Source organism: Peromyscus maniculatus, chromosome 1, assembly GCF_049852395.1.
Source record: "Peromyscus maniculatus bairdii isolate BWxNUB_F1_BW_parent chromosome 1, HU_Pman_BW_mat_3.1, whole genome shotgun sequence".
NCBI classification, from domain to species: domain Eukaryota; kingdom Metazoa; phylum Chordata; class Mammalia; order Rodentia; family Cricetidae; genus Peromyscus; species Peromyscus maniculatus.
The window spans coordinates 49,853,171-49,865,024 of NC_134852.1; the positions used below are offsets into that span (position 1 = coordinate 49,853,171).

General features: G+C 49.0%; 3 protein-coding genes across 13 annotated transcripts in view; 1 reads left to right on the forward strand and 2 right to left on the reverse strand.

Moving 5' to 3' along the window:
* Cep89 (centrosomal protein 89) overlaps positions 1 to 2,462 on the reverse strand; it is a 62,184-nt gene extending 59,722 nt beyond the window's left edge. For 7 of the 8 annotated variants that reach the window (XR_013053081.1, XR_013053078.1, XR_013053083.1 and 4 more), the window contains exon 1: positions 2,326 to 2,459. Coding sequence is in view for 4 of the 8 variants with exons in the window: in XM_042275564.2 (XP_042131498.1) it covers positions 2,326 to 2,364 (39 nt within the window). In the remaining 4 variants the exon portion in view is untranslated. Of the gene's footprint in view, positions 1 to 2,325 lie in introns of all 8 variants that reach the window. The other variant, XM_016003561.3, reaches the window with a different exon arrangement.
* A 240-nt stretch (positions 2,463 to 2,702) lies between these two features.
* Positions 2,703 to 8,931, forward strand: Faap24 (FA core complex associated protein 24). Of its 2 annotated transcripts, XM_042275591.2 has the most exons (5): positions 2,826 to 2,960; positions 3,182 to 3,300; positions 3,948 to 4,087; positions 4,233 to 4,385; positions 8,073 to 8,931. In XM_042275591.2, the coding sequence occupies exons 2-5, from the start codon at positions 3,195 to 3,197 to the stop codon at positions 8,319 to 8,321; spliced, it is 648 nt and encodes a 215-aa protein (XP_042131525.1). In that variant the 5' UTR covers positions 2,826 to 2,960; positions 3,182 to 3,194; the 3' UTR covers positions 8,322 to 8,931. The 2 variants fall into 2 exon arrangements, with proteins under 2 accessions (XP_076433831.1, XP_042131525.1); XM_076577716.1 differs by having other exon boundaries at positions 2,703 to 3,300.
* Positions 8,924 to 11,854, reverse strand: part of Rhpn2 (rhophilin Rho GTPase binding protein 2) — a 55,191-nt gene continuing 52,260 nt past the window's right edge. For 2 of the 3 annotated variants that reach the window (XM_016003560.3, XM_076577702.1), the window contains exon 15: positions 8,924 to 10,319. In XM_016003560.3, coding sequence (XP_015859046.1) covers positions 10,056 to 10,319 — 264 coding nt within the window. In that variant the 3' untranslated portion in view covers positions 8,924 to 10,055. The remainder of the gene's footprint in view (positions 10,320 to 11,854) is intronic. The other variant, XM_006985009.4, reaches the window with a different exon arrangement.

Here is an 11,854-nt window from a genome sequence, read left to right on the forward strand (position 1 = left end):
CCCTGAGCAACAGGTGCCTCCCTTGTCGTTCTCAGCTCTGGAACTGAGCATACTGACGCATTTCTGAGAGGAGGCTGACTCCAGGTGGATTGTCTCCAAGATGCACAGTAGGAAAACGAGCCCCTACATATGACAAAAGTCAGAGGGAACCCCACTCCACTTTAGGTAACTGGGGGCGGGGGTGTCTTTCAAGTTTCTGAGCCCTGTCCAATCTTTGTTTTCTGAGCACCAGCCACTCACTCGCACCTACCAGAGGCAGGCTGCCATGACAGCAAAGAAGATGCCCTGACTTCATTGTCCAGGGCATAGAGTGGAAAAACACCCACACTGTTGTTACAGGACACAAAATTATGAGAACTGGCAAGGGACAGGAAAATCAAAATGGCCCAGGAAGAAGGGTTCCTTCGGGGTTTTTTGTTTTGACTTTCTTTTTGAGATGTATTTATTTTATTTATTTATTTTTTAATTTATTTATTTATTATGTATAGAGTGCACATATCCCTGCAGGCCAGAAGAGGGTACCAGATCTCATTACAGACGGTTGTGAGCCACCATATGGTTGCTGGGAATTGAACTCAGGACCTTTGGAAGAGCAAGCAGTGCTCTTAACCTCTGAGCCATCTCTCCAGCCCCAAGATGTATTTATTTTAAGTGTATGCATGTTTTGTCTGCATATGTCTGTACACCACATGCATGCCTGGGCCTGTGGAGGTCAGAAGAGGACATCAGATCCCCTAGAAATGGCACTTCAGATGGCTGTGAGCCACCATGTGGGTGCTGGAAGTCAAGGCCAGGTCCTCTGCAAAAGCAACAAGTGCTGTTAACCACAGGGTCGTCTCTCCAGCCCTTCTTCAGGGGTTTCCTTGGGAAAAACGCCACAGAGGCATCACACGGTCTCCACTGCCTCTGCACTGGAGAGGGGACAACACGAACAAGGGAAGTGACAAAGCAAAGCCGGACAGAAGGGCTGGGTGGGTCACTTAAAGTTATTTCTGGGGGCTGGAGAAATGGCCCAGAGGACCTGAGTGCAGTTCCCAGCACCAACATCGGGTGACTCAGGCAGCCGATGCCTCTGGCTTCCACAGGCACTCACACTCAAGCGCACACACTCACACTTAAGACACTTACACATAATTAAAAATACATCTTTTTGGGCTGGAGAGATGGCTCAGAGGTTAAGAGCACCGACTGCTCTTCCAGAGGTCCTGAGTTCAATTCCCAGCACCCACATGGTGGCTCACAACCATCTGTAATGAGATCTGGCAGCTTTTCTGTATACATAATAAATCTTTTAAAAAAATACATCTTTTTAAAAGGTTATTACAATGAGGTTGGAGCTCAGTGCAGAATGTTTGCCTGGTGTCCAAAGGGGCCTGGGATAGTTGCTTTTCCCCCTCCCTTGAGTCAGGGTCTCACGGTGTGGCTTTGACTAGTCTAGAACTCACCACATAGACCAGGCTGGCCTTGGACTCAGAGGACTGCCTACCCCTGCCTCCAGAGTGCTGGGATTAAAGGTGTGTGCTATATTATTCCTGGTCTAAAAGGCCCTGAAATGGATTCCTAGCACCACAAAATCAAGTTGGCATGATTAACAAACAGTGGTGAGAGGAAAGGGGGTGTGTGTCCATGGACTGCTGGAGTCAAGATCCTAGAAAAATGAGTAAGAAGTCACGTGTGATGGTGTAAAACTGTAACCTCAGCATTCAGGGGGCAGAGACCAGAGGACTGTGGCAAGTTTCCAGGGCTACATAATTAAGACCGTGTTTCAAAACCAAAACCAAACAGAACAAGAAACATAAAACAGCAAGGGACCAGAGAATGAGCCTTAACAAGATCTTAAGAAGGAACAGAGAGTGCCAGTGTGTCTGGCGAGTGAGTGTGTGGTGGGGTCGGGGACAGTGGGATCTAATGGCAGTGGCGTGATCGGATCTGCGGTTTTAAAAGTCCCCGTCATTGCTCTGTAGACAGCGAATCTCAGGAACCTCGGAGGTGAAAACAGGGAACCTAGGAAACAGCTGAATACGAAGCAGTCCAGGTAGAGGCCGAGGACGGGGTGGGCACGGCCTAAGGGTAAGACTCGGTGGGCAGAGGCGATGGACCTGCCAAGGCGAGTACGTGGTGCGGGGTGCAGGGAGGAAGCAAGAGGATATCCCGGCCAAGGGGAGACTCCTGAAGGGAGACAGCAATTCCTGAACGTGGCCGACTCTGGGGAGGAAGCATTCTTTGGAACACGAAGTCAGGGCTTTGGGAACTGAATGCTCTCTGGCGGTGCCACCGCCTCGCTCCCACATCAGGCCTGGAACACATGCCCCTGGCGTTACTCACGAACTGGTTCCGGCGGTTCCTGCGGAAGCTGAGGAGCATCCTGGCTGTGGGCAGTGAGCTTCGGCGCCCGCGCTGGACTAGCAGGAGGGCAGCCCCGCAGCCCCGGCAGCGCCTCACAGCCCAGCTCCCGCGGACCCACGGACTTCACAATAAGCAGGCCTCCCATTGGCTCTGGTTTGAGCCTCGACCAATCAGAGTCAATTTTACTGCCACCCGTTGCTCTTGACAACTTAACAAGGCGTCATTCAAATTCCAGCCAATGAGGAGGTAAACTGAGCCTTCCGTTCTATTATTGATTACACTAGAAGTCAGTCTTGTACATATTAGCCAATCCGACGCTGAAGAGGGCGGACGGACTTTAAAAAATGGGGCGGGGCGGGCTGCGGGAACACGGAAGTGGCATGGCTTCAGGTGATGTCCACGGAGATTCCAGATGCCGGCACCGTGGGCTTCCCTGCTGCTTCAGCCCCTGACAGGGACTGGTAGAGGAACCATCCGGAGCGCCCTGTTAGAACACCAGAGCTCAGGAAGGTGTTTAAAAAGAGGGATGGAGTGACTAAGAGAGGACTCTCCTGGTGTTAGCCCGGCGTGGTGGCTCCGGCTGTCACCCCAGAACTTGGGAGGCTGAATTCGAGGTCAGCCTGAGCTACTAGCCAACTGTCAGTACAGAGCCAAGCTTAATATTAAGACCCATTCTTTTTTTTTTTTTAAAGAAGAAATTTCTGGAGTTTTGATTTCGGTTGATATAATTCAGTGACTGAAAAGCCACTCCACAGATCTGCCAAAGAGGTCTGGACCTCGTCTGGAACCGTGTGCAGCAGCCTGCTCTAGTGAGGTCTTGTATTTTTCTCATTAGACCAAAACCACGGATGGAAAGGATCAACCCTGGTGGTACGGGTCCGGTGCACGTGCCACTGGGACATATTGTGGCTAATGAGAAATGGCGCGGGTCCCAGCTGGCTCAGGGGATGCAAGGTTAGTGAGCTGGCTGCCTTCTATCATACTCCTTTCTTCCCATCACATTCAAGGGGAAGGGGGAGTACCGGGTATGGGATGTCCTTCCTCCAGAGATGGAGGCAGGAGAATTGTTAGTTGGAGACCAACCTGGGCTACATAGCAAGTTCAAGGCCAGCTAGGGCTATGAGAACCTATCTCTAGATATAAAATAAAATAATAAAATAAAATAGAGACTGGAGAGATAGTTCAGCGGTTAAGAGGACTGGCTGCTCTTGCAGAGGACTCTGGTTTGATTCCCAGCATCCATGTGGTGGCTCAGGGAATCAGACTCCTCCCTCTTCTAAGTTTTGGGACACTAGACATGCACAAGTGCACAGACATATATCCAAGTAAAACAGACACATAAATCTTTTTTTAATTAAATAGGGGCCTAGAGATGGCTCTATCCTCAGCACCCCCATTGGACTGCTCATTACTGCCTTTAATTCCACTCCAGAGGATTTGATGCCCTCTTCTGGCCTCTCAGGGTACTTGCACACATGTGCCCCCCCCCCCATTTTAAAAATGAATCTTCATACAAACAACAACAACAAAAACCCCCACACATTCTGTTGCTGCCTTATTTGGAATTTCTAAAAACCTCATTTTCTTGTCTGTATTTCAAGGAAAAGTTAAACTCATATTTGAGGAGGATCTGGCATCGGCAGATTTTTACCTGTCCAGCAGATCTTGCATTCTCTATATCACTGAGGCGGATTTGGTGGCTGGACATGGCTACAGAAAGAGACTTGTTCGTGTTAGAAATGTAAGTGCTGACTTAGAGGTGCTAAAATCCAACATCTCCTTGCATCTCCATCACCCATCTCAACCATCCCAAGCACTAAGTGGTAAGTTTCTGAACTTTAAAAGGAATTGTGTTACCAACTCATTTACTGTCTTTTCTTTTGAAGTCTGGACATCTTCAAGGGATTATAATAGTTGAAAAAACACAGACAAGTGAACAGTACTTCCCAGCAGTCCAGAAGTTCACTGTGCTCGACCTTGGGATGGTTTTGCTCCCAGTGGCCAACCAGTTGGAAGCATCCTGCCTCATTATCCAGTTGGTAAGTACCAGATTCCTCCTTTACAATATTTTTTTAAGATTTACTTATTTTATTTATTGGTTTTTTGAGACAAGGTTTCTCTGTGTAACAGTTCTGGCTCTGTCCTGGAACTCACTATTTATTTATTTTTATTTTATGTACATTAGTGTTTTTGCCTGCATGTGTATCTCTGTGAGGATGCCAGATCTCCTGGAACTGAGTTAGAGACAGTTGTGAGCTGCCATGTGGGTGCTGGGAATTGAACCCGGGTCCTCTGAAAGAGCACCCAGTGCTCTTAACCACTGAGCCATCTCTCCAGCCCTAAACATTTTTTGTTTTGTTTTTGTTTGTTTGTTTGTTTGTTTTTGAGATAGGCTTTTTCTGTATAGCCCTGGCTGTCCTGGAACTCACTCTCTAGATCAGGCTGGCCTTGAACTCTGAGAGCTCCACCTGCCTCTGCCTCCCAAGTGTTGGGATCAAAGGCGTGATCTTGCAGGAGTGTATCACCACACCAGATTTTAAGGCAGTGCTGGAGATTGAAGCAAACACTCCACCAGCCAAGTGACACCTCTGTCTGATTTCTTGGACCCTTTCACTTACGACTGTTACAAGCCCGTAACAAAGGCAACATGTTGCAGCTCTGATTTTGGACTCCAGGCTGCACTCACGCCGTCATCTTTATCCTGCATTTGTACTGTATTGGTAAAAGTGGCCCCTGGCAACCCCTTTGCCTCATTCTCACATGCCATTGTTTAAGTTTCAGCATTTCTTGGTTTGGTTTTTGTTTGTTTGTGGGTCCCCCCTTGAACTCCCAGTCCTCTTGATTCTTCTTCCCTAGTTCTTGGGATCACAAGCATTTACCACCATGCTAGGCTAAGCCTCAGTACTTTTGTGTATAGCCTTATTGCGTTTATTTCCTTAAAAAAATAAATAAAAATTCTGAGGCTGGGGTAGGCTTAGTGGTTAAAACACTTGCTACGTAAGCATGCAGACCTAAGTTTGACCCCTTCCAAACCCATGTGAAGATGCTAGGCATGACGACACACTGGTAATCCTAGCCCTGGGGAGGGAGACAGGCAGATGCCTGTGCCTTGCTGGCCTGTCAGCCAGCCTAGCCTAGTCAGGCAGCTACAGGCTAAGGAGAGACCCTGCTTCAAACCACAGGCAGATAGAGCCTGAAGAACATCACACAAGGCTTCGCATGCATGCAAACGTATATTCCTACTTGAATACACACACACACACACACACACACACACACACACCGGTTTCTTGTCTTTGCCTATTCCTCGGTGTTCCGTTTGTTTGCTCATTATACTTCCCTAGGGAGTTTGTTTGCTTTCTGATTCCAGGTCTCACTATGTAGCCCAGGCTGGCTTGCAGCTTACCATGTAGCCCAGGCTGACTCCACACTTGCCGTCCTCTCACCCGAGCCTCCTGAGTGCTGGGGGTACAGGCACTATGCCATGTCTGGTTCTCCTGGGGAACCTCCACCAAGTGTCACAGGCTGGCAAGGGTCAGTGGGATTCACTTGCCACCTAAAGCTCTGAGCTCCACCCCTGCAGAAAATGTGGTGCAAGAGATTCTACTCCCACAATTGTCTCTTGACCTCTACATGCACGTGATGGTACATGCACGCCTCCCTCAACTAATGTAAGATAGTGTTTCCCCACCCACAAGGAGCCTCGGTAACAATTCACAAAAGTCAAATAGATAAATACATTAACTCATTAAAACAGTGTCAGGAGGCAGGTTCATGGAACATGCCTACAATCCCAGCTTTTAAGGCTAACCTGGGCTACATAGTAAGGCTCTGTCTCAAAAAAAATAAAGCGACAGGATTAGAATATATATAACTCTGAGGTAGACCACTTGAGGTTGAGTTCAGTTCTTAGCACTGGGGGAAAAAAGAGTAATATATGAGGCCTTCCTCTGACCAGGATAGGTCCTGAGTAGTTTTTTGGTGTGTGAGTTATTGTGTTATTAGAGTTATTTTTAAAAATTATTGTGTTGCATTATATGTATATAGACACACATGGCATGGCATGCTTGTAGAGGTCAAAGGACAACTTTGTGGGGTCCACTCTCTCCTTCCACCTTTGCCTGGATTCCAGGGATCAGACTCAGGCCGGCAGACTTGCACAGCAGTTGCCTTTACCTGCTGAGCTCTCTCACAGGCTCCCGGGGTACTGTGGTTAAGTGGATGAGCATCTAGGGTTGAGAAGCAAATTGGAACCGCACGCAGGCCCATGGCTTACCGACTCCTCCACACCAGCACCCTGCCTGCAGGAGAATGCTCTTGTCTGCCTGGGGGGAAGGGTGTAACTCACTAGCTGAAGAGTCCATTTCTCCTGGGAGGCCTTGGAGGGGTCCTAGCAGGGACACACAGCTGCTCTCACTCTTGACTGAAAAATGATCCTGTGTTGGAGACGTTTGCCCTCTTCAATCAAATGTGCTTTATCAGTGGAGTGGCAGGTGTCACGGTCAGATTGCCTTCACACCCCTGGTATCTCCTAGTTTGTCCTTTGAGACAGGCTCTCACTGTGTAGACCAGGCTGGCCCCAGATTCACAGAGCTCTGCCTGCCTTAGCCTGCCTAGGGCTGAGATTGCAGGCACACACTCCCTCATGTGAGTGGAGCTTCTCTTACAGGTCCTGTTTGAAACAGGCCTCTGAAATGTTTACTTCTGTTTCAATCTCCTGTCTGGGTGTGTGTGAGGATGTGTGCGTGCGTGGGTGTGTCAGAGGACAAGTTTGGGGGTCGGTTCTCTACTTCCTCCTTTATACGGGGACTGAACTCAGGCCACCAGCCTTGCACACCAAGCACCTCCCTCCACCCACGGAGCCATCTCACTGAGAGTTTTAATTAGTTTGTTTATTGACTTGCAGAGCTGGGAATTGAACATAATAAGGCCTTGTGCATGCTAGGCAAGTGTTCTACCACTAAGCTGTAGTCCCAGTCCTTTGAAATAGTTTTTTTGTTTGGTAGAGCTTTATTTTTGTTATTTTGAGACAGGGTCTCTACCCTTGGCTGTTCTGAAACTCACTCTGTAGACCAGGCTGGCTTTGAACTCACAGAGATCCGCCTGCTTCTGCCTCTCCAGTGCCCTGGGATTGAAGATGTGTGCCACCGCACCTGTCCTGAACTAATTCTGAAGAGATATGTAAACTCTTCATGTTTTTGACCAGGTTTACCCATAATATTCTGAAAACTCAGTTTTTATGAACTGCCTTTTTTCCTTTGCATGGTCATATGGTCTATATTTAAATAATTTCACCAATATCAAAGAATTTATATTTCTGGCATATGAAAACCCATAAGCTGAAGTAAATGGGAAAACTGTCTTAAGGGACATGGAAAATGGCACAGAGGGTAAGGTACCTGCCACACAGATGAGGCCCCAAGTCCCTGAGAGTCCAGAACTCATGTGAAGAGCCCGCTGTGGTGATCACATTATAACCCTGGTGCTGGGCAGGTGAAGATAGAAAGGTCCCTGAAACTCGCTGGCCATTCTGGTCAAGTTAGTGAGCACTGGGTTTACTAAGAGACCCTGCCTCAGAAACGAAGGTGGAGAGCAGCGGAGGAAGGTGGCCACTGGCAACTTCTGGCATGTAGCGGTATACTGCAGTGCATGTGTGTACATACAAAAACCACACTATCTGTCCACTAGAGGGCGCCCTGCGCTTTCCCTTTAATTTTCCCATTCAGGTTCAAGAGCAGACCAGGGAGCCCAGCAGGAACCCTTTCCTCAGGAAGAAGCGGTGTGTGCTCTCAGAGCTGTCCCTTGTTCAGACTGTGCAGCAGATCCCAGGGGTTGGAAAAGTTAAGGCTCCTCTTCTGCTCCAGAAGTTTCCAACCATCCAGCAACTGAGTAACGCTTCCGTCCAAGAACTCGAGGAGGTGGTGGGACACTCGGTGGCGCAGCAAATCCACACCTTCTTCACCCAGTCTAGGTGACAGCAGCCCCGCAGCTAACTTCTTCCTCCTTCAGACTACAAACTACAGAGTCTGGTTTTCGTATTTAGAAAGGAAGAAAAGTGTTCTGTTCTCAGTGGCGAAGAGCGAAAGACGAAGCGAGGACTGATGGAACTCACCAGTCCCCTTGTTGTCCGTCCGGATCTTTATGGGTGGCACTGCCCACTTTCTGCTAAGATGAAAAGGATCCTGTGGGGATCATCCAAGAGCACCAGAGACTCATTCTCAGCAGACTTGTATGGGCACCTTCCCTTGCGTCTGCCACTGAGAGGTCCTGGGAGGCTCCTCTGAGGTCCTGGGAGGTCCTGGGAGGTTCCTCTGAGGTCCTGGGAGGTCCTGGGAGGTTCCTCTGAGGTCCTGGGAGGTCCTGGGAGGTTCCAGGCACTGGCTGTGAGGGCCCGGCACTGTGGAGGGAGTGCCCTGTGCGCAGGGTCAGGTCTGTGCACACAGTGGGTACCTGTGTCCTGTAGCTGCTGCTCCCCTTCAATCCCCTTCCTCCCTCTCCACACAAGACACGTTTTGTGCCTGAGATGAACAACAGCTCAGAAGAAGCAATTAAAATGAAATAAAAGCAGAGAAAAATATTAAACAATGAACACGGCTATTTATTTAAATATTTATACACACAGCCCTGGGATAGTGGGCATACTTTCTTAAAGGCATTTGCTTTCTTAAGATATTGCACAGTAGAAAAATATTTAAATCCTTGTTACTTCTCAAATTAAGATCCACAGGCTACATCGTTAAGCATATCACTTAAACTGTCAACCATGACTCTGGAAAAGTCACAGTGTCATCCAACCTATAGCCCAAAGTCAAGTTGGAAGGTAGATACATCCTAAAAAGTCAAGTAGAGGTTTCAACTTGAGGAAGTTTACGTCTTTACCTTGTAAACTGCAAAACTACTTCTTAAACCAAGACTCTTAAGATACACAGTTACATACCTACTTTACACAAGAAGAGCAACCATTTGAGTATCAAACAGCATCTCATCTGCCCTGGAGACAGTATCTCCTAACACTGCCGCCTGCCCACGGCCGCCATGTTAGCCACTGCTCAGGGGGGTCCAACTGGAGGGCAGCTGGTCCTGGAAAAACTCAAGGCAAAGTTGGCACTAGACTGTATCTGGGAAATAACATTCACATTGTGGAGGAATGACATAAAATGTTGCCATTTTCAGCTCATGAATTCTCAAGGAGATGAAGCAGCCTGTCCTGTGGTTGTTTGTTTTTCAGGGTCTCTATGTAGCCCTGGCTGTCCTGGAACTCACTCTATAGACCAGACTGGCCTTGAACTCACAGAGATCCGCCAAGCAGCCTGGCTTCAATAACCACCTCTAACCTGCCTCCTTTCAAGGGTCATTTGAACTTGAGGTTAAGAGATCACTATTACCCAAATCTAGACACTCAAAAACATACCAAGGTAGGTGGCCCCAATTCATTACTCACAGTGCCTGAACGTCACAACCACAGCCATTCAACACAGCCACACCACCCAGGCTCTTCTGTGCCCTACTTTATACAATAAATAACTGCAGCAGCAGCGTGAAAACCCCCGTGCAGCTGGGTTTTCCACCAGGGTCTAGAGGCTCTTCTCCCTTTCATAAGCCCATCAAAGGCGAGTGTACATCTGAGAAGATGGGCTTGGAGAACGTTGCCATCGTGGCACAGTGTTTAACAGCCTTGTCGGTCTCGGAGTGAACTGTTCCGTCCCCCTTCAGTACAGAGAGCTGTCGGAGTTGAGCAGGCTGAAGGGTGTGGGCAGTTTCTTCTTGGTGTGAGGCCTTGCCAGGCCAACCTCGGGGAGGTAGAGTGTGCTGGCCGACTTCTGTCTGTTCTTACTGGTGCCCCAACTCAAAAAGGAGAGCTTCTTGGAGATCTTCTTGGCTTTGTCAGTTTTATCGTCGTCGTCCATGGACAGGCAGATCATGGAGTAAGTCTTCTGCATTCCCACAGAGTAAGTGGCACACTTGTTGTGCTGCTTGTGGGGAAGAAGAAGAAAAGTGTTAGATGTTACTAGACGGCTGGGAATGACTGACAGGTCTGAGCCTCAAGCCAGGTGAGGTGGTGCACACCGGGACTCCGGCACTTGGAGCTAGAAGCAAGGGGAGCAGAGATTCAAAGCGAGGCTTGGCTACACAGTGAGCCAGAGGCTGGTCTGAGTCACAGCAGACATACTAAGAATCCACGAGTCTGAGGCTCACGCTGTCCACGGACAGTGTCCCCTCCGAAGTTAAGGTGATGGAAGGTCCGGGAGATGGCTCAGCAGGTAAAGGCACCCGTGTGTGGGGGGAGAGAACTGACTGATGTCTGCAAGTTGGCCCCTGGCCTCCACATGTGCTCCACGGCATGCACACCCCCCAAACAAATAAGCAAACAAACAAATAAATAAATAAATAAAGCTTAATATGTAAAGCAAGGACAGAGGCAGTGTGGGGGACACAATGTAATCTTAGCACTCAGGAAGCTGAGGGAGGGGGGGGATCTTGAGTTTGCTGTTTGATTTTTAATACAGGAGACAATATGGGAAGATTATTTATGGTGACTGCCCTTGTGTGCTGACTAGTTTTATGTCAACTTGACCCAGGATAGAGTCATTGGAGAAGAGGGAACCTGAAATGAGAAAATGCCTTCATAAGATCAAGCTGTAGGGCATTTTCTTAGTGATTGATGGGGAGGGCCTATCCCATTGTGGGTGGAGCCACCCCTGGGCCGGTGGTCCTGGGTGCTGTAAGAAAGCAGGCTTCTAGGGAGCAAGCCAGTAAGCAGCACCCCTCCGTGGCCTCTGCATCAGCTCCTGTCTCCAGGCTCCTGTCTCCAGGCTCCGGCCCTGCTTGAGTTCCTGTCCTTTGCCCTCACTGCTTTTGATGATGAACTGTTGTTCTATGGAACCGTGAGTGAAACAAACCCTTTCCTCCCAAGTTGCTTTTGGTCATGGTGTTTCATCACAGCAATGGTGACCCTAACGAACACACCTTAGACTCTGGTGATTTTCAGTCAAGACTCTCCCTTTCCTGGAATCGAACAGGGCATACGCTCTATTATTAAAGACAATGGAAGCACAGTCTTGGAGGCGATTGCGGGGCTTCGAGCATTCCCGCCTGACCTGCTTTGCGGCTGCCTCTTTCATAAGGGCTTTCTCACAAACATCATCAGTTCTCTTCCTTACCCCTTTGGCAGGGTGTCAGCTCCAGTTAAATTCCACCACAGCCTTCCTGCCTCCCCCACCACCATCCTTCAAAACAGCTGTGAAGGGCCTGAGACTATCTCCCCAACTGACTGGCATCCCTGACCTCGTCTCTGAATAATGACCTCTGACCTGGCACTCCTGTCTTCCCCTGGTCCCACCAGCCCTTTGCTCCTAGCTGTTACAATCCTCTCTGCTCACTTCTAACACTGAACACAGATATTCTCCAGGGAGCCTCGCACTACATGCCATTGCCCTGGCCTCAGAGGCCAGGCCCTCCCGCTGCCTGGATCCCACTCCCGCTCCTCCAGGTACCAGCCCACACCCTG

Bases quoted from the DNA above. Each gene is read 5' to 3' on its own strand.
- Faap24 (XM_076577716.1), top strand. From the start codon at position 3,195: ATGGAAAGGATCAACCCTGGTGGTACGGGTCCGGTGCACGTGCCACTG. The intron at 4,088-4,232 runs GTAAGTGCTGAC...TTTCTTTTGAAG, and splicing joins GACTTGTTCGTGTTAGAAAT to TCTGGACATCTTCAAGGGAT. The intron at 4,386-8,072 runs GTAAGTACCAGA...TTTCCCATTCAG, and splicing joins CCTGCCTCATTATCCAGTTG to GTTCAAGAGCAGACCAGGGA.